Source organism: Haplochromis burtoni, unplaced genomic scaffold (assembly GCF_018398535.1).
Source record: "Haplochromis burtoni strain Fernald_Lab_line unplaced genomic scaffold, NCSU_Asbu1 Contig_54, whole genome shotgun sequence".
Lineage (NCBI taxonomy): Eukaryota > Metazoa > Chordata > Actinopteri > Cichliformes > Cichlidae > Haplochromis > Haplochromis burtoni.
The window spans coordinates 158,606-181,556 of record NW_024582415.1 but is presented as its reverse complement, the minus strand read 5'-3'; the positions used below and the strand labels follow the sequence as shown (position 1 = coordinate 181,556).

General features: G+C 39.0%; 1 protein-coding gene across 2 annotated transcripts in view; it reads right to left on the bottom strand.

The window, feature by feature from the left end:
* kcnip3b (Kv channel interacting protein 3b, calsenilin) overlaps positions 1–22,951 on the bottom strand; it is a 59,558-nt gene that overhangs the window by 31,612 nt on the left and 4,995 nt on the right. For both annotated transcript variants that reach the window (XM_005924345.1, XM_042220708.1), the window contains exon 2: positions 6,820–6,994. In XM_005924345.1, the coding sequence (XP_005924407.1) occupies positions 6,820–6,994 (175 nt within the window). The remainder of the gene's footprint in view (positions 1–6,819; positions 6,995–22,951) is intronic.

The following is a 22,951-nucleotide window of genomic DNA, read 5'->3' as shown; positions in this document are numbered from 1 at the left end:
ATCATAGCCTGCTCTTTTTATCTACATTTAACCAGCAGCATTTGTAACTTTACATTAAAGTTAGGCAGTTTAACTCAGTGGTCCCAAACTAGGGATCAGGTCTCAGGATAAGTCAGTGAGATCATTATTAAGAGAGAAGAAGAAGAGGAGGAAAAAGAAAGCCCTGATGCACCAATTCTATACAAATAGTCTCTTATTTGGTATCTTTGGAGCCTGAACTATCATCAAGCCATCTGAGAGATTTTAGAGTTTCTGAAGAATTTCTGAAAAAAGGTTTTTGCTCAATTGACCTAAGTTTAAAAAATTGTCAATTTCCATCAGATAAATGTGAAGGACTACAAGTATAGACAAACATATAATAAAACTACTCAAGTTAAAGCTGAAAAGTGGACTTTGTTACTTATATGACAATAATGAAAAGCATGCATGTAGATATTTTTGAACTGGAAAATAAATAAACAGGACAGAAAACAAATCAGCTTTTGTTTATAATCTGCTGCTTTAATAAGCGGAATGAAAAATGCACGACCGAACAAAAAAGAAAATACCTTGAACTAGCGTCCCGGTGATGAAGCCAAAGAAGCAGCGCAGCAGCTTGGTGATTTCCTTTTCACAGTGTGCCCTGCATGCATTCATCATCCAAACTTTGGCCAAATAGACCACACAGTGTAAAAAAGAAATGCTGATCTTGCAGGAAAAATCAGGAATGTGATAAGACACAGAAAAGTCTTCTGATATAAAGGTTGTTTCAATTGTCCCACTTTGCTTACAGGTGATCTTCACTCCCTCCTCCTCCTCTCTCCACTACCCTTGGTGTCTCAGACGAGGTGACTCGAATCACCATTGCTTTCCTTGAACACGACCCAGTCTGACAAACCACAAAAGAAACCCCCCCCCCCCATTGCCGCTTTTCCTGTTTCAGCCATCATCAGCCATCGTGGTCACTGGGACCACCGTGTCAACGTGTACAGTCACGGAGAAAGAAATCCTAATATTCTGCTTAGCTCCCTCCCTCATTTTCCTTCCATATCTAATCCGACTCATATTACACTTTTTGTGTTACAGTCACTGATATCTCTTCGTCTTTCAGTTTCACTGATACAGCCTTTTTATCTCACTCTTCTTTCCTGGTGTGAGAGTAACTTAAAGTAGAGATTAAACTTTGTGCTGACTGAAATGAAAGAAGTCATGCATGCCAAAACAGAGTGGAGCTGTGCAGTATAGCTGACTTTATTTATAGGAACTGTTTATTCGTGTTTTTCCTGTTTTATATCACTTTAAATTCAATATCTTTAGACTACTTTAACCAAAACAAGCAGCATAAAAACATCACGGCATGCTTTAAGTTTGTTTAGCGGCTGAAATGTTAATTTTCTTTTTTTGTGGAGAGGATATTATGAGTTTATGACTTCATAAATCACGAGAGACAGGAGTATTCCCAGATGAAAATGTTCTACAAATCAGCCTCTAAATAATATATGAACAAACCTCGGTGCTCAGAATACAAACGGGATTAAAACTGGAACGTTTGGTTTGTGCATTTGTGAGCGGAGTGCAGATTTCCATAGATTTTTATACTTTTTAATTAGAAACTGCTATTTTACATTAAAAAAATGTAAGCAACATTAACACAATGGAACTTACAGTTTATTATAATTTTTTTTGTATTCAAAGTTTTCTGAAATTTGCTGTTTGGATGTTTAAATGTGTAAAATAAGCATTAAATGTCTAGTGTGCAGGTTTTGATGAAGGAGACATGTTATGGAAGCTAAATAAATAAATCTGTGCCTATGAAAAAGTCTCATCTTAACATAGATGATTCATTCATTCATTGCAGATATCTGCCTCCCACCAAGTGTAAGCACTTAGTTTATTATTAGTTTGATTAATCTCAGGAATAATCGTAGAACACAACACATTTGTGAAAAAGCCTTTGTTATCTGGCTTTAATCCTTTCTTAACCTTAAAAAGTCCAGTCAAACTTAATCAAGCTTGAATACATGGTTCATAAAACTAGACACGCTTCACTTGATTTATTCACAACTTCACCCATTGAGTGATAAGTAATCCTGAGCTAACAGGAGATATCTGGAGTGATTAATACCTAACTTCATGACTCACTATTGCAACAGAAACATATGTTCAAACATTTCAGTATCCCCTTGGAATACAGTGGATGGATAAGAATACTGTGCAGCCTACACATTACACTTAGAGGAGCTGTGCGGCCATGGAAACGTATTCCATGAAGCTCCTGGTGCAGTTTTTGTGCTGATGTTAATGCCAGAGGAGGTTTGGACTGTAGCCAGAGCATTGGCGACTTTTACATACCTACCTTTGTGACCGATTTGCTGTGGTTCCTAAATTCTTCCACTTTACATAAAACCACTTACAGGTGAATATCTAGGCAGACTGCATGGCTAGGTGCTTGATTTTACACACCTGAATTTAAAGATTAAGAGGTGTCGCTCAGTAATTTTGTCCACATTGTGTGCTGTTGTCTGAGTGCTTTGTAATGTCTCTGTATTTACTTGATTATTATTATTTTTAAATGTTTTGCTGTCGGTTTTGTGAAGATATTTTTTTGTAATTTGCGTTTTTATCAAGCTGCAGTGCACTAAGCTCTCAGAGCCATCACATTATGTGGATGATGTGTACTAAGAACTACCTCTTCAAATTCTGAGGTAACACTACTAAATAAAATTTTAAATGTAGTTTACATCTTTATACACGCAAGTAGCAGAATGATCTTAAATATATTTAATGTGACATAAACCATGCCAGCTAAGTTGTACATGGTCACTGTGATGTCAGCCAGTTGTGCGTAAAGTCCCATTTTTAAACCTTGAGTTGAGAACATTCATCATAACTGGTCTATTTTTAAATCAAACCTCAAGGAGAGGGGAGGATGTTACTGAGAAACCAAGGAACACTGTACAATTATTCCTGAGAGACTTACAAACCAAAACCTATAGTGTTTTATTGATTATTTTACTCTTAATGGGAACAAGATTCACATAATGTGTTATGTACTGTAATGAATAAGACTTTTAACTAGCTCTTGAGGCCATAAACGCAGAAGGAAAATAATTACTGAGATCACAAATTGAGTGAAAAGTAGGGCCATTTTCCTATAGAGTGCTATGCAATCAGACATCTTTTTACAACCAGGAGTCGCCACCTGCTGGTCATTAGCAAGAATGCACATTTTAAGACAAGCAATTCTCTTCACTTTTCACACACATAAACATATGTCCTGCAAAGCTCACCTCAGTTAATATCTGCATAAAACATGCTACAACCAAGAACAACGAGCAGGAAATTCAAAGCCAATCGGTAAAAAGTTTCTTTTTGAAGTTTCAGCTTTACCAATTTAAAACTAATACTGAATAAATACATCAAGACTAAACATAAGTGATTGAAACTTGACTACATTACCAACTTATATGAAGTGGAGACCATTTAGATAACATCTAGTGCCAAATCTGTTTAATGAGGGTTCCCGGGAGAGCAAATCTGCTGGACAGCAAATGTACTGCATCATGCAGACAACAATTTTCTATTATTATAGGTTGATTTCTAAAACCAAGCCCACAGCCTAATAATAAAGGGTTTGAAGGCCTAATGGTTGTGAAATTCAATTCAATAAAGGCTCCAAACAAAGGTAAGAACGAGCATCCAAAATCTGAAAGAAACACATTTATGTACACTGAAATGATCAGTGTTATCCTTAAAAACACAAGGTACCTGAAAATAGAAATTATTAAACCCACTGTCTGTAGTCCTTCGTGTCCAGCAGTGTATAAACTGCAGTTATCCTGCTCAAACCCTGCACACTGTCTCTAACTCTCCACACCTAAACTACACCCACACCACTGATTCACATCTCCGTCTCTGCGCTGCTATTTTTAGCTGCTGGCCATTATCGAGGTGAGGGTTTGCCCACTTCCACTGCTGAATCCCTCTCGCTTTTCCCTCGACACCGCTAACATGAAATAGATCCCATCACAGCCCCACTTTTCTTTCTCTCTCTGTGATTGTTAGTCCTGTTCTTTTTTACTCACTGCGCTCCTGTTTCCTGCAAACAAAGAGCTTTTTCACTGATCTCACAGCCAGAGGCGAAGAGGAAAAGACCTGAAGGATTACTTGAATCTGTTAAAGATTGATGAAGTGCATTAGTGCACATCAAGGCATGTAAAACAAACAAACAACCTCAAAACTAATAGATGTAATTTGGTTGCACAGGTGCTTGGGTGGAAACCTTCAAGGTATAAATATCTGTGCTAAATCACTGGAAGTCCCTCTGCGCACAGTGGTGGACATTATTTTTATTCTCTGCTGGAAACAGCCCGATATTAGATTTATAGTTAACTTTCTATTTTCATTTAAGCAAGCATGATTTAAAAGCAGAAATACGAGAAGTACGAGTTCTTCAAATGTGTCCATGTGGATAGAATTATTCTGCAACAGGTTTTAGAGAAAATGTACAAAACAGGTCTATGACTGTGTGTGTAGCTCTCCTAATGGGCTTTACTGATTGCATGGGCTGGCCAGAGGAGTGGGCATAATTAATGACTATGACCCGAACTTGTCTCTATAAGCCCGAAAAAACAAAAACAATCCTGGAACAATGATGCAAAAAAAACCATAACCAAAAATATTTTCCAGCATCTCCACATCCAGGCAATATAAGTTTTATCCACTCAGTGATGAAAAGTGTTTTCAAATATTAGAAATCGTTTTGTCAAAAACTTTGATTACGTTTTTTAAAAAGTGAAGAACTTCTACCAGAGCCAAGAGAGGACGAGAGGAGGAAACACCAACTCATGGAGAGGGTGGTGTGTGTGTGTGTGTGTGTGTGTGTGTGTGTGTGTGTGTGTGTGTGTGTGTGTGTGTGTGTGTGTGTGTGTGTGTGTGTGTGTGTGTGTGTGTGTGTGAGAGCAGTAGTGCGTGAGAGAGAGTCAATGTCTACCTAGTGTACCATTACATTACATTACAGCGTGAACTGAGCTCAGACAGGTCACAGCCACAGACTCTGCCTCATTGTGTTATTTAAATTTAAACTTTAAACTGATTGGACACAGAAGTGCATGCCTCCAATGATAAAAACAAGCAAACAAACAAACAAACAAACAAACAAACAAACAAACAAACAAAAAACAAATGAAAATAAAGTTTAGGAGCAGAATACAGTTGGGGACAAATATGGTGTTATGAGGCAGGGATGAGGAAGGAGAAGGAATAGAGACAGAAGTGAAGTAAGGAGAAGGATGGACAGGAAGAAGCCAGGGGTAGGACAGACAGATGATGAAGGAAAAGTGAAGGAATGAAAAAAAGGAGGGATGAAAACAGGAGTAAACAAATAAGAGAAAGATAGAAGGCAAGTAAGTCAAGAAGGAAGTAGAAGAGGCAGCAAGGAAAGAATAAAGTCTGTAAGGAAGAAAGATGATGGTGATTAAGAAGTGACAGGGAAGGACAAGAAGAGGAAAGGAGGTCATGAAGTGCTGAAGAATTGGCAAAGAAAGGAAGACCCAGAGGAGGCAAAGCCCTGATGAGAGCACACTGAGATGATTTGGGTTTCTTCTTGTTTTATAATAAATATCCAGAACTAAACTATGGATTTTATTTGCACTGTAGAAATGTTTTCTTACATTAGAGCTATTTTAAAACCAACAAACATCAGATAATATTTTCTGCCATTCACAAGCAGGCTTCAGTAAAACACATGTATATGTGTATAAAGATTAAAATTAAAAGAGTCTCTTTTCCTCCCTGCGGGGAAAAGACTAACTGTGTACAATAACAGCTGGACCACTGGGTGGAGCAATAACCCCTTTGAACAAACCAAGACTGGAGGCCTGTAAAGCCAGAGGGAGGAACAACTATTTATAATGCAGGGTAATATGCTCAGAAGTCAAACATAATTCTCAAATGTAGCTTTGAAAGGCTTAAGTAACCATTTTCTCTGCTACACTGCAAAGCTAAAAACTTCCAGTATTTCAAGTATTACAAGGGCTACAAGGGAAAGTGGAAACAGTTGGAGAAAACACAGCAGTGCATACAATCAAGGCAGGGAGACAAGAAAACATAAAACAAGACACAGGAGACAACAGAGTATCAAAATAAAACAGGAAGTAGCAAACAGGAGGCAGAGACATGAAAACTCTGGGAGTGGCTACACTACACCGAAACACAAAGAAGAAGACTGTTTTCATATTTTAAAAAAAACAAAACAGTGAGGACAAGTATCGTTCAAACATCTGGAACAATACTAGTGAAGGTGCTCTAAGGTTTAATTTTGACTGCCTGTTTCAGTAGTTTAGCTTGTCAATATGTTGCTTATTTTATCGATTATATTTTTAGGGTCTCATTTTACTTATTTACCCCCTTTTTGTTAAAAAAAAAATCAGAATTTTTTAAACTTCTAATTATTGTATTTTGTTAATCGGTTTTAATTCACTTACCTGTGCTTTTTATTGTTATTGTTATCTATACAGTTTTGTGGTTGCGACCTCTGTGCATCTGTTTTTCTTTCAAAGACAAAGTCAATAGACAGATAAAAAGCAGTGCACAGGAGGCGTTGGAGAGGGCATTCAGGTTTGTGGACAATATTAATGGTGACCGAGGGTGTAGAGGTTTTTGATAAATGAGCGTATGACTTTAAATTATCTCTTGGTACTTGACCCTGAGGTCAACTGACCAGCTCAGTCTGCAGGAACTTTGGGATTCATGTGTCAAAGCCATTGATCAGTTCAAACTCTTTGTGCTTTCACCCCACATGTCACACTCAGCCTGAGATGCTCATGTCACTCCTCTCACCTTTGTCCTGTGGCTGCGTGCTGGCGATGATCCATTTCACCAGGCAGCACTTCATCAGAGCTCTCCGAGAGAACCGCGGCTTCTGCCACTTCCCAGAATCCTTCACTCTGCCCGGTGCAGGCTCGACGCCGTTGGCATCTCCCAGCAGGCTGCCATCGACCACCTTGCCATCCGCCTGGAGAGAGGGGAAGGGAGGGGATGAGGGAGGAAGAGGAGGAAGCGGGAGAGAATTCAGCACAAAATTAAAATTAAACAAATCTGACTGAAATGTTCAAATGGAGCCAGAGATTATGAGTAAGTGTGTGTGTGTGTGTGTGTGTGTGTGTGTGTGTGTGTGTGTGTGTGTGTAAGCCTAGAGAATCTGATTAATCTCTGAACTGCAAGTGTTTCAGGAACTCTTTAAAGAGGTTCAGAAAGAGTTCAGTTCTGGATCTCTTTAGTGTTTTATGAGGTTTTATAAGCACATGAGAGCTTTTCCATTGCCACCAACTGTCTGCTGACATGACGTAACAGTGAACCATGACAGTAAAACAGGGAGCTGAACCATGCTGATGATGTTAATACCAGTTGCTGTTTCCCTCTGTTGCTGTTCCCTTTCTTTAACATTGTTTGCAGCCGCTGTTAATGAGAAATATTGATTAGAACTGCTAGACTATTCCCACCTACTGAAATTAGTCACATAAACATCTCTCAAATGACATTTAAGAGTGTTTCCACTGTCCCAGGAGTGGAAAGGTCCATCCTTTCATTAAGGAGACTGGAGTTTAGCTCTCACTGGGGGCTACTTTTAAATTTCTTTTGCACCCACCAATTGATTTAGGCATTACAAGTTCTTTGTTATAGTAGATTTGGGAAAAGATGGGATTTGGGGTTTAAAAAGACCCTTTCAGAATATTTAATGCATGTTGGAAAGCTTTGTTTTCTAGGTTCCACGGGTACGGTGTCCCAGCCCATCTGAAAGTGATGGCCAAATCCTGCTTTACAGCATTAAAGAGCACGTTTACTGCCTACAACAAAAAAATCATAACCACTGAATATTTTATAACTCATCCATTTGGACAGAGCTGACCGTTGGGCCTCACCTCACCTCTGCCAATTCAACGTTCTGACTTGGACTGCTTCACCGTGTCTGTGTAGTTGGAGCCTTTGTAATGGATTATCAGTGAGGTATCCAAGGATGTTAGGCTTCAGTTTTCCAGAGTAAAAGTCTTTATCTAATTAGTCCTATATGAATTTAGTCCTACTTCATTTCAATAGATGCTTCATCTTATTCATCTAATAGAAGAACAAGAGTTTAGCAAAGATTATCATGTGACACAAACAGAAAATTAAACATATTAATAACTTGAAATAATTATGATGAATAAAACAGTATGGGGTAGGTTATTTTTCTCCATATAAAACCTCTAGAGCTTACACATATGTGTGCCTGTGTGTTGTAACAGTATTGTTTGCCAGTTTGCTACTGTTTGCTAATGCTAGCTAGCGTTCAAACTAAGCTAGCTAGCTTTATTAATGCACCCTCGCGCACAAAAAAACCAACATGGAAGTGGCCAGTGATAATATAGAGAAACTAAAAGATGCTAATAGCTCATGATTTATATACATTTTGTGGCGAAGACAACGGCGCATTTATTCAAACAGGAAGTTTAAAGTTTAAGAGGTAGATCAAAATAACAGTTACAGCAGCACAAACGATCAGTGGAGGACAACAGACAGTATAAGATGCAATTAAAGGCCAATAAACACATGGAATCATCCAGCACTGATTTAAGAGATTGAGATATCAGTACTCAATACTATATTGACTATACTACATTTATTTTACACAAGCTTCTGTATGGTACATAAGTCAAAACTTTGACGTTGTGAGTTTGTACGTCGAAATTCTGACGTACTAATCTGAAATTTTGCCTTTTTTTTCCTTGACAAGTCTGCCTGATACTTTTTATTTTATTTTTTTTTCCAGTGGCAGATAAACCTTACTAAGAGCCAGCCAACAATAACACAACTGGTGAGACACCAACAGTGTATCAGTCACAAAACAGTCTTGAAATTTAAGTAAGGGCGGTTTCATATTTTTGGCTACAAATAAAAGCACACAACGTATTTCTGATACCGATTAGATCCAAAAGAAAGAATAAGAGCAAGCCATGCTTAAAGAGATTATTTCCACTTCATCTACAAATATCATGCTCTCACATCTTTAAATAGCTGAAATAACTTTAATTTCAGATTAGTTAAAAGCCTCATTCTGTTCATTTTCATATTTCAGCTCCCTGTAATGCTTACCATGCAAGCCCCATCCCTACCATCTCATTCATATTTAGCATTTATCCGCTTTCATCAGAGGAGATAACATTTTTGGCTCTAATATATTTTTCAATTTCTTTCCTTCACATCTTGGCATCCTTTCAGTTTTTTTTATCCAGCAAACATTGATTTGATCCGATGCGATCTCTGATTTACTGAGAATGTCTTTTCTTAGGTTCTCAATAAGCTCTATTAAGCTGCTCCTGCTGGGTGCATGCAAAATAGTCACATACACACACATGTGCAGGAAGGAAGATGAAAGAGGTGAACAGTGAACAAACAGACACCCCGTTATGCTATTGGCAAGAGAGGGAAGAAAGGGATGACAGAGGGAGAGGAGGGGGGAAAATGAAGATGCAGGGTGCACAAACAAACACACGGAGGATTTTTAACAGCTATTTGATTCTGTGGGAGTCTGACCATGCAAATCCTTTACTTTAAGGCAGAAAGGGAAACAGAGAGAGCGAGAGAAAAAAAAGAAAAAGATGTGAGGAAAACAAGGTCTGCTCATGTTCCTGGAAGAACCGAAGTCAATTACCATAATGAATCGTGGCCTATCTGAGGACGGCCAGAGGACAGAGGGATGGAGGATGGGAAGATAGGAGGTGAAGATATGAAAGCACTTTGCTGGGGAATACATTTTCAAGGTTATTTCTGTGCATCTTCCACATGAACAGATTGGTAAAAACAGCGAAAGATGAGTGGAAAAAGTGGCTGAGAGGGACAACTGCGAGGAAAGAGATGGATGAAGATGGCTTGTATCGTAATGACAACGTACAATATCTGTTTAATCGCATGTCAACAGTGACATATATGTTGCGAATGTGCTCAGCGGTGACTCGCTTCTTTGGAGAAGTAGATTATTGGAAAGTGTTGTTTTCAGCGTGGCTTTTAAGAGAAAGTCCCAAACTCCAAAGTGAGGGCCGTAAGACAAACAGATGCAGACAGGCACAGTGCAAACAACAGAAAATGCAGCCCTACATTATCTGTTTATTCATGGGCTGCTGGACATGTAGGCATACTCACAGTCACTCACTCACACACACACGTTTGCAGCTAGTATCTTCTGTTTCTTAACGCTTCAGCTGGCTTTGTCCCGGGGCGGCACTTCCCATTCGTAATGTCTGTACAACATCCACTATAACACTCATGCACATCCTATAAGGGACCCATAACGCTCAGAGCAAACAGAGGAGCCAAGCCGTACGCATCGCTATGCTCTTCCATCAATTATTAAATATAAGTTGCTGGGTTGTTACTTCAGCGGAGGTTGGCTAATGTGAAGCATAAACTCTGGCCTTATTACGTTACAGAGCGAATCTGGATCACTCTAAAATGAAACACAGTCAAAGAGAAACGAAGTTAAAGAGGACTGATGGTGTTTATGTACTCAAAAGTGTACAGTTAAGTCCACAATTTGTTGGAGAATTGCACACTTTTTGTAGTTTTGCCTCTGTCACCACCACAATAGACTTTAAATCAGGGGTGTCAAACTCAAATACACAGTGGGCCAAAATTCAAAACTGGAACAAAGTCGCGGGCTAACGTTAATATTTATTGAAATATATTTATTCATCCAGATATAAGAATGAATCTTTTCTTATGGACTCAAACACGTTTTGCTGAAAAACTGAATCTGGAACAAGCAAAGCTTAATACTAAACAATATATATATTAGCTGTATAATACCAGTAGGCCAGCTCTGATAGTAATTTGGTATGGCTTCGTGGGCCAAATGTAATTAGGCTGTGGGCCAAATATGGCCCGCGGGCCAGAGTTGAACACCTATGCTTTAAATGAAACAATAAGCATCTTTAAGATGTTTTCTGACGATGTCTAATCTGACCTTCTTGTTCTTGCGCGTAATCAGTGGTTTGCACCTTCTTGTAGACCCCCAGTCTTTCCATTCATGAAGCCGTTTCTTGATCGGGACTTTGACAATGATACATCTGCCTCCTTAAGCATGCTCTTGACTTGGTTACATATTGTGAAGTTGTTGTTTTTAACTATAAAAATAATTCTCTGATCATGTACTTTACTTGTCTTCTGTCTTCTTTTAGGCCTTTAGGGGTTGCTGAGCTGGTCAGCGCATTTCTCGTCTTTAATTATGTACCAGATGTTGATGTGGCTACTGTTGAAGTTTCTGCTTTATCACTCATTGGTTTAATTGGTTTGTCATCCTAATGATGGCTTCCCTCACTTGCACTGACATCTCTTGGGCCTTTGGGCACAGCACTTTGAATTATATTGAGATATTAGGCTCCATTTGTCATTAAATAATGAGAGAACAAACCTCACTTGGCCATGAAACTGGCTGTAATTCTAAAACAGTTCATGTAATGCAGTTTTGTAAAGCTGGAAGTCTGCATTTCACTCACACATTGTTTAATTTGAAATCCACTGAGGTGGTGTACAGAACCAAAACTACAATAATTCTCTTTTTGCCCAACAAATTATGTGTTTAACTTTTGACTGTTATAATTTCTGCATGCTTATATTTCTATACATAGCCAATGTTTCAAATAACATCAGATTAAGTTATTATGTGTGAGCCAATTCACAATTCAGGCAGCTTTAACCACTCGGTTTCAGGCAGTTTATTTCTACCCTTGGTCCTTTCAGGCACACAGTTCTGGCTGTGAGACAGTAACTGACCCACCTGCTGTTCAAACCTTGTTTAAAAGGGCGAGCTTTTCAGAACAAAGTTGGGTTAAAGCTGTGAGTCGCAAAATGCAGAGAAGGCTAAAATGATGGCGCGTAGACATCTGAGACAGAGGATGGACTCAGGGGCTACAATGAGGCCCAGTGTGAGTCAGTTAATGATTAAACTTAAATTCAAATCATGTAATGCACCACTACATGATAGCATAATTAGCATAAGAATCAATTCCTATAAACCTCTGCACATTTAGAAAGACAGTCGCTAGAAAACTTCAGCTTGGTCACAGAGATTGGTGGACAAAGACAAACATGGCAACCCAAAGACAACAGACTTTCACAAACAAGAAGAACAGATGGAGCTGCACTTCCTTCTGGTACAACGACAGAAATATCTCATTCCAAACTGAAATGAAACTCAAATACCAGGAGTTCAACACTTTCTCAGACCAGAACAAAATTCAATATTTACTGTAGGAAAACAGTGCCAGGACCTGACAGAAAACTAACACAACTGAGCTTCTCTCTTTAATTCATCTCCATCCTTTTCCCTCTTGTCTTATGATTATAATTAACTTGAACCCCTCTCATCAGATACATTTTTTATTTTCTACTTCTTGAGCAGTATTAGTAGAGTTTTGGTCACTTGGAACAGCCATGCAGGCTGTAAACACAACACTGTGTAACTGTTATGGAGAACGAATCAGGGAGCTGTGTCAGCAAGCAATGTTTACACTGTCAGCAAACACGGATCAGCATTAGCATTAATTTGGTGTTTTATTTCTGGCCACCTGTCGAATCTAAGTCTAATATATTTACCTTATTTTAGCACAGCTTCATTTCCTCTATTTTCTTTGTTTATTTATCTTAACTGACAAACTAATGAGGGAATTATCAGGCTGTTAGGCTTATAAGTGCTTTGCTTTCCTCGACAGGTAGTTGCTACGCTATTTTAGAGTGAAAATGTAACATGAATTTGGCTTTTTAAAAATGTATACTAGTCAAAAACATCTGCTATTGCTTTAAATGGTTATGGCTGCATGGTACTGTAGCTTTTAATGACGTACAGCACATTTGTTTAAATGGTGACAAATTTGAAATGGTGAAACCACGAAACATCTCGTGTTTCGCTACAGTCCACTCCAAGAGTTAGTGTTGCAGTATAAGTACTTAGGAATAATAATTGATGGCTCGCTGCCTTTTACAACTAACATTTAGTAACTGCTGTCAAAAACTTAAACTGAAACTGTCCTTTCTGTCCCGTTAGGAAAGTAATAGACTTTCAGCCTCTACTCCTACGTCAGTGCTCATTTATAGTGACGTGATTTATATGCACGTATCTTCACAATGCATAGATACGCTTAATACCGTCTCCACTGGGGCTTATTCCAAACTCCACCGAACGTTGTATGCTGGGGTCGGTTGGTCTGGTATATTCATGTCATAGACTAAACCACTGCTACATTATTATTTAGAAGGGATTTCCTGCCTTGCTCCTTTCTTAATCCATTAGATTAATGAAAAAATTGTGGGCCGTCACTGCCTAAGATTCATTCCTGCTGTCTGTCCTGAAAGTTTGCACTGAACTTTAACAAAAGAGCCTTTAAATTAGTAGCTTGCTTTCAGAATCTGCAACAAAATCAGCTCACTAAATTAATTTATGGGGATTTTAAATAACCTAGAGCCAGTTACTCTGGGCTGGAAATGTTTTTCCTGAATACCGTTACCCCCTGTAGGCCAACACAATGACCTTTACTGTTCTTTTAGTCATAATTGGCACTGAAAGTCTAAAAGGTTGGTTATTTGTGTTGTATTTTACTTTTTATATTCACTGTTTTTCACTGTGTATCTGTGGTTTTTTTATACAACTACCATTAATACTATTGGTGTCTGTCTTGGCAAGAACAATGTGGATGTGAATTTTTAGTTTTATCAGTCATATTATTAAATAAAGGTTATGTCACAGTCCTCTATCTGTTGGATATTTTTGTTTATTTGAAATATCTTTTGATTCCCAATTTATTTATATTCCTAAGTGTCAGGTTCACATGTCTTAGTCCCGGTCTCAGTGATTGTTACTTCCTGTTTTATTTTGATAGGCCCTTGTCTCGTGTACTGTGCTTAGTTTTACTTCCCCTTGTCTCAATAGTCAGATTTCCTTCAGTGTATTCCCTTTTTCAGGTAATGCCTGGTGTGTGTATATATATTGCCCTTTGTTCCTGTTGTGTTGTCCCTAGTGGTTGTGACCTACCTTGAAGTATGTTTAGATTTGTTTGTTCTTCACCTTGTATTATTTTTGTATCCAGTTTAGGTTAAATAAAAGTGCTTTTAGTTTTCTGTTTTCAAGTCTTGCATTTGCATCCTACTCATGCCTGCTGCACAGTCAGCTTGCCTGACAGTGCCTGAGCGTCTGCATTTGGGTCTCCATCTTCACAACAAATATGACAGATTAAGTTAAAAAAATTAAAAATTGCTTATGGCAAGCAGAGCAAAACTGAATCACAAAGGAAAATTATGGGTAGAAGAAATTAGTTCAGTGATGCTAAAAGAGCTGCAGGCTTTAGTAATGAATCCCTGTGTGATTGTCACAGTAAGTGAGAGCAGCTTTAATTTATTTGTAGTAGATATTTCCAAACCACTTTCCCTTCTCTTTTCACACATTTTAACCAAATCATTTCTTCCCTATTTTTGTTAAAAAGCCTAAAAGCCTAAAAGCGTTTTATTCTTGGATTCTTAGTGTGAAAATAGTGCACAACACATAATGATTCAACAATTACGAGCCTCTACAGACAACAGAAAAGGTGAGAAAACATGCACACTCTCACTGTGATTTAAGGCACTGTTGCTGACATTATTTGTGTTTTATTGGTTTCTGAAAATGGCTTACACTATGTGTAGAAAAGATGTATAAGTGGGGCCGATGCCATTCAAGATACAGCAGAAGTATTTTCATGCAGAAAGTCTTAAGGAGTTAAATGTTGGGCAGTCGTGTTATAAATTATGTTAGAATACCTGAGAAGGACATTTGAGAGTGAAGTCATTCTGGGAGAATGGCTTAAAGAAGCTCATGACTCTGTGAAAACACAGCAATATGAAAAAAAAAAGAAAGTAAAAGTGATGGAAAGAGGTCTAAGACAGAGAGAGCGGTGTATCCTTGCAATGTTATAACAGCGGATGGGAGTTTCCATTAATAATTTATGAGTGATTAACGAGGCCACAGCAGATTCACTTTCTCTCACTTTCTCTCTGACTCTTTGTGTCAGTGTGACTCAAACTTAGCCAGCAGAGTTCATCTGTGCTCCTCTGCCGCTTCTTCAAGGTCAGCATGAATTTAAACATGCTGTTTTTTTCTAATGGCCAAAAGGGGATAACTCCCCTGGTTGCAAAATGAAGTCAGATTGTAAAGAGGCTTACAGAGAAAATGTACTTTTAAGTCTTACTGAATACAGCATGATGTTCGTTTTACAAATTAAAGTCCCACTTAGAGGCAAACAGATGAGAAAGCAGGGTGTGCGTTGGGTTGAACTAGCTTGGGCTTGGGCACACCTAAAACACAGCTAAAACATCACAATGAGACCTGACAATGTTTTTTGTTTTTTTGTTTTTTGCATATTTGTCAAATGTAAATGTTTCAGAATATTATATCCAGTTTATAAAAATTCAATTTATCAAGGAAATAAAAAGCTATCCAAGTCTACCTCCCCCTGTGTGAAAAGGTAAGGTTTCTTGCACCCCTTTTTAAATCCTGAACCCAATTTATTGGGAAAGCTAAGCTCAGTTTCACTAGTCACACTCAGACCTGATTACTGCCAGATCTGCTAGATCAAGAAACCTCTTAAACAAAACCTGTGTGATACAGTGACGTGGGTTAAAAGATCACAAAAACAGCACATCATGCCATGATCTAAAAAACAGTTGAGAAACAAAGTCACTGACATTTATCAGTCTAGAAAGAGTTACAAAGCCATTTCTGAGGCTTTGGGACTCCAGTGAACTCCAGTGAGAACCATTATCCTCAAAGCGAGAAAATCTGTAACAGTGGTGAATCATCCCAGGTGTGACCAAAATTAGAGCGCATCAGCGACTCATCCAGGACGTCTCACAAGAACGCAGAAGATCTAAAGAACTGCAGGCATCACTTGCTTCAGTTAAGGTCAGAGTTCAACAATAAAAAAGAGACTTGGCAAAAATGACATCCATGGATGAACCACTCCTGATAAAAAAAACCCCACAAAGGCTCAACTCACATTTGCCAAAAAACATCGTGATGATCTCCAAGATTTTTGTGTTAGCTTTCTTCATGGAAAACTGCATTTCTTTAAATTTGCTAAGCTTATTTTTGCTTTATATCAAAAATTATTTGATGATCTGAAAAATTTGAGTGTGGCAAACATGGAAAAAAAAAGTAATCAGGAAGGGGACAATTACTTTTTCACAGGACTGTATATACAGTCTGTACTGAGACCATTGACGTGCATTCGAAGCACATCTACAGAAGACGATATAGAGGGTGTGCAGACTATAAATAGACCAAGACCACAATATACGCAGTTGTGTTTGTGTGACTTTGATGGACACTACATTGACTCACACCGATTTCAGCGAGACTGCTGCTACTGCTGTTACTGATGTTGTGTTAGTTTCTTATAATGGCTTACGCTGTTTTTAGAAAAGAAGTATAAATGAGGCTGAACCCATTCAAGATACAGCAAAAATATTTTCATATTGTCGTTCTTAAAGAGTTAAATGTTGGTTATGGTGTTGGTTATGGTGTTTAACCATAACCCTAAAATCTCACCTGAAAAAAAATCAATGATTTATGTTGCTTTCTGTGCCCATAGGCAAGACACAACCACACCATGTGACTGTGTAAACGTCCCCACAGGGAGAGTTAAACCAGCACACACCTCCACATATAACTGTCGCACCTACAGAATAACAACCAGCTATGCTGCAGCTCAGTGATACTGCACTTTCAGAGTTCACTGAAACCCTCCACCTGCACAGAAACAATCAGATTAGCCAGATACAGCTGGTGAGCGAAGTTTTGTTCTGAGGATAATCTGAAAGTGATTTAGGAGTGATACCTTCATTATAAAGAGTTTGGAGAACTGTGTCATTTTCTGCCATTTTAAACACACAAGAGTAGAAGCCAGTGTGTGTATGTGTGCGTGTACTCTTATATAAGCTACAAACATTAGCATATGAATAGTGATAGAAGCTCTCCCCTTTTAGTGGGGGACTGTTTCATTATAAGCAATAGTAAATGTATAGGGTTACTCTACACTAGAATTAAATAGCTCTTTATCATTTTTTCCTTATCTTGTGCACACAAGTTTACAAGTAAAAAAAAACTTTAATATTTTTTCAGGTTATTAAATCTGAAGTAAGGAAGTAATCTGAAAATAATATTAACCTACAATGTGTCAAGGAGCCCCATTGTTTCACTAAGCAATATTGGATCTACACTGCAGACAGCATTAGTAAACAGGGAACACCACATAGTGTAAATAATGTATGCTATAACCAGCGATATCCGTTCATTGCACAATTGCAAGCACAAAAGCTTCAGTTTGCACGTTGGTTTAATTGGCTGTGAGTGTTTGTCTCTGTCGTTCAGCCTTGCAACTGACTGCAAGCCTGTCCAGGCTCTATGCCACCTTTTCCCTTATGATGGCTGTTTCATTGTCCTGTGGTTTTGAACCCACGGTTTGGGTTTGTTGAGACTTTCTGGTTAAGTATTAAAAATTCTGTTTGATTATGGTTTTCTGGTTTTTGTTGCTTGGAGCTCTTATACTTCAGGTTTTCTTTACTTCTGTAAGTGTCAGCCTCATAGTCTCAATCAGGTTTTAGTTTTCCTTTGTTTTGACTTATTGCTTGCTTATTATTTCTTGTGTTAATTTCTAGTTATTTCCTGTTGATTAGTATTACAGGGTTTTTTCATTCCTTGGCATCTGTACCTTCATGTTGTATCGGGTTTATTGTCACTGCGTTTAGTCTTCAGTTCTTGTTAGAGTTAGAATCACTTGGTTTAGCTTCATTGCTTTAGTTAATCACTTAATGACTCATTGTATCTGGTTGTTAAGGCTTCATTTCTGTGTCATGTTACTTCCTGTTTTATTTGTCTCTTATGCCACGTTTTAGTTTTAGTTTTCCATGTCTCGTTATCTGATTGAGTTCAGCTGTGTCTAGTTTCCTAGGTGTCTCCACTCTCCCCCAAGATTTACTGTCTCCCACCACAGTCTCAAGAGCATGGAGGAGATTCCAGGAGATAGTTACTCTAGGAGAGCTGAAGGTTATTACCCATCAGCAGAGTCAGTATCTGCTCCTCTCTATAAGGAGGAACAGCCAACAAAATGACCTCCCGCAGCCCACTGGTGGGAAAGTCTCTGACCAAACAATCAGAAACAGATTTCATGAGGGTGGCCTGAGGACTTGTTTATGTGCTTTTCACACATAAACAAGTTCACTCTGAGGACATGTAACTAATGTTAAAGGGTCTGGAGAAGCTGTGAAGAACGTTATGCTCCCTGTAACATTGTTCTTCACAACCAGTTTGGTTGTGGGTCAGTGATGGTCTGGAGAGGCATATCCTTGGATGGACACACAGACTTCTACAAGCTAGGCAATGATGCCCTGACTGCCATTAGGTGTTGAGATGAAATCTTTGGCCCTATTCTCAGCCTTGTGTGATGAGTCTATATAAGTAGTTCCTGTAGAATGAAGTCATTGATACTGTTGACTGGCCTCCATGGTTGCCTGATCTAAATCCAGCAGAACACCTCTGGGACATTATGTTTTAATCCATCTGATGCCACCAGGTTGCACCTCAGCATGTAAAGAAGCTCAGTGATGCCCTGGTCCAGATCTGGCAGGAGATTCCCAAGACACCCTCTGTCGTATCATTAGGAGCATGCATCATTGTCAAGGATGCATACAAACATGTAAGTTCATACAAACTGCTGAACTGCCACATCACTTTGATTTTTTAGGGCATCTTTGTAGGCTGATAATTTTCATTTGCATCAAACGATGTAGCATCCGTTCATTCCTAACACATTACCCAATCCATATCAGTATATATATCCAGAATGATTCTTTTTCACATTGAGATCTGATGTGTTTTTAAAGTGTTCCTTTAATTTTTTTGAGAAGTTTATATGATGTTCCTGACATATTGCCTGTGCTCTCTGCCTGTTTGTTTTCCTTGTTTGCTCTGCCTTCTGCGCCTTTGTTTTTGTTTGTTTTTTAAGACCTTTAGATTCAGTTGAATTTCTGTTCTGGATTTTCATGTACTTCATACTCCAGCTGAATAATTTCTCTTTCTCTTTTTTGTTTTATCAAGGTTTGTGTCAGGGGTCTGCATTAGGGACTTTTTATGCACCATCTGACAAGCTGGGACATACACCAGCCCCCATGACCCTGAACTGGATAAGCAGAAGAAAATGGCTGGATAGGCCATTATTGTTTGTGAACAAGGTTACATGATTCAGTCCTCTCCTGTTCCTCTCTCTCTCTTCTTACAGAAAAGCTGGATAATGCCACAGAGTAACCATTATGGTGGTTGGCAATTGGACCTTTAAGCAAGTGCAACATTAATTCCTTCAAATTCTGCTCCCTCTGTTAACTGAATGCCATTTAAATTGTATTTAATCAGCTACTGTTGTTGTAAAATATACATCTGTCGTGCAAGTTTGGAAACACCAGCTTAGTGTGCCGTCATTTCAGCTTAATCTCTAGAAACAGTTGCATGGAAACAGCCCCTGTAGACAGCAAAGTTTTAAAAGGTATCCACTGGCTAACCTGGGAACCACAAAGCACTGGTTGAGAAGTTCCCAGACTGGTTCTACTGGAACCAGGGGAAAAAAGGGAGAAAATAAAAAAGATTATGATATTTCTTCTGTTTTCATCCTAACTACTACAACACAAACATTTATTGTCTCCCAAGTTATATTTCTCTGTCCTATTTATTGTTAAGCATTCCTTTGTAGAACTCTGAGGAGATCTAATTGATCCACAGGGCTGCAACTCAAAGCCTTAACCTGATTTTAGACAGAATGAAACTGAGCGTATGCATACATACACCAACACATCCACAATGGGAAAACAACAGTCATTTCATTAGCCCCTCAGTTTAATATTTATTGTATCTCCTCTCCCTGGATGTCTGCACAAATCTGTTCTCAATCGCTCCATCTCGTCACCTCTTCATTCCTTCCAATTTATTTCACAGTCAATCACTCCTTCTCCATCTGTCTCCCACCTGCAGGGGCACCTCCCCCTCCTCCCCCTCACACACATAATGTCACCTGTCACCATGCTCCTCTCCAGGTGAAGCAGAGATACCAGCTGGGATCTAAACAGAAGGGAAGGCAGACTCAGCCTCTGCATTCCCATGTGTGCTTGCATATGCAGGGAGATAAGGCGAGCAGGCAGAAGGAGGAGCGTGGTGACAAGGACTGACAGCACAAAGGGAGAAGTACAGTGAATACTTGCTAAACCCTCGCACATAACCCATCCAGGCTTCCAGCAGAGTGAGATGCTCTTAAATCTCTGCCTTGCATTTGTGAAGCAGCATGAGAACAACGCAGCTTCACGGGGAGTTGGTTCATTTTGTTGGCACAGTGTGTTGACAAATAACATGGCACAGACTGGCTCTAAAATAGGAAACACCTGGAGTTATGACATCACTGGCAGCAGAAAAATGAAAAGATTGTGCTTCTCCTTTTAAAAGAAATGAAATAAAGGATAATTCTTCTTATTTAAAACATCTAAATGACAAGAAGTCAGCTGGAGAAAACTCTTGGATAACACCCTCTGTGTTCAGCACGGCGAAACTAAAACTGCCATGAGGATCAGGAACCAGCAGATCCTTACAAACAATAGAATGTGGAGTTTAAAAGAGACGAGGGATTGGTCTAATGAAAAGAAAAAATGAAGCTGCCTTATGAGCAAAGTAGGAGCTAAACATCTGATCCATACCAAATATGTCTCTTGAGAGTCCTCCATCTTTATGGGGAGGAAGTTCTGAGTGTTTTTTGTCTGACTGGAAGCAGCTGGGGGAAAAACACCCCACATGTCATCACCTTGTTAGGTTTTCCTTTGTTTTTAATGGCAAGTGTGTTATATGCTCTTGTTTGATTTTCACCAACTTAATATAGCTCCTCGGCTGCTAAATGCTTCATCAAGTCCACCAGCTGGTTTGATACTAAGCAGGAAGTGTACCGATGGTTGATTTTATCAGGGATTTTTGTTTTCTTTTTTTGTAAAAAGCATCTTGCAGTAGCTAGAAACCATGTTACTGCTGAGATTTGACCAAAATTGCAAAACTGCATCTGTAACACAAAAATAGCAGGAGGAGCTCCACAGAGATGAAGGAGCATCATGCAGAGCCTGTTAGTGATTCCTTATGGTTTTGTTGCTAAGAGCCCATAGTACATATGTCATTTAATCATGTTAATGTACATTCATGCAGCGTTACATCCTTAAATGCCTACAAACTGCACACTCCTTGTCTTTATTTCCTCTCTCTGTTTCACCAGCAAAAGAAAAAAACGGGGGCATTGTTCCATGTCACTAATGTTTTTAAATTTAACTGGCAAAGATGTCAAATTTCAGTTTTTAGTCACGTGGCTGCCACAGTGCCACAGTGCCGAAATTATGCTCATAACAACGCAGTCAAACAACACATCAGGACACCATTCATAATAACAAAGACAGATGGACGCATCGGGACACCATGCTGAAAACACAGCCAAACGGGAGGAAGCACAGCGAGACGACCAAAGTAAAGCCGCAATGATACAGATGCCTTTTGTCAGCTCAGAACTCCACGTGGACAATCAGCCAAAATAGTAGCCCCAGGAGGTCAGCGTGACTTCAAAAAAAGAGTGTGACGTGGACACTCTGATGGACAGACCTCAATTCTTTTTCTCCAGCAAACAGGAGTAGCCTTACTTATCTCATACTGGGATTCTGAGCAGTCTGAAATATGCTTTTTTTTATTTAGCTCCTCCCCCTTTAAGCCAACCCTCAGCTTAAACCAAGTCTCTTCTGAGTGGCTGAGCCTACCAAACAGAGCGGGAGGTTTGACAGGCTGCTATGCCCATAGGGACAGTGTATGCCTGAAATTATCATATTGATAACCTCTCTCTGACATTAATATCCAAAATTAAAAGTGATGTTCTTGCAAGTTGAGCTCATTAATTACTTTTATCATTTTTAATATGAGCTTCCACCATTAATTCTTTTAAAAATGTCTTCATTTTTGATTGGGTCTAAACCTAATGAAGGCACAGTTATAATGGTGGAAATGCACTGCACAGTTACGTAACAGTCAAATATTGATACAGCCAATGTATTGATTTTGTAAAGCACAGACAGCAATTGTTGTGCTGCCAGTAGTGACAAGAGATCAGAAAGCCCTCATACGTGTCATTACAGAGGATGATAATGATTGGTGCATTATATTAGTTCATCTTCTTCTTGACTGGTTTGTTTCCTTCTAGCTTCTGTCTCTTTGTTCGATGAGATCCTGTCAACTGTGTATGCAATACCTCTCCTTCTCTTTGTAAAGTCATTTGCCAGATCAATTAAATCACACACCCAACTGCATATACAGCATCTGAATCAAATAAATAGGTGATAAAGTGATAAAGCTTTGACAATGAGCCCAATTCTGTTCTCAGATTTCTGAAGAAGGCAGCAAGCAGAGCTGTAACCTTTACTGTAAGCAGACAGAAAATATCTGCATTACTGTTGTTGCGATGTGGCACAGTGCGGCTCTATATGTGAAGTCAGCAGCATGATGACGAAATTATGAAATATGAAAGCAGGCTGACGGTCGACAGCTGATACTATTTGTGTCCTAAACGCTGTCAAAGCGAATCATTGTGTCTGTGGGAGGATAGCACATCCATATGGACTGCATGCTGTGTGTGTTTGTGTGCGCACGTGTGCGTGTGTGTGTCAGAGAAGAGCAAGAGTGAGACTTATATTGATGTGTGAGCCTGCATGTGGTGAAAGAATTAATACTCTGGGGAGGCTCAGAGCTACAGAAGAGACATGTTTCAATTATCAGCCCCTCCTCCTTCACACACACACACACACACACACACACACACACACACACACACACACACACACACACACACACACACAC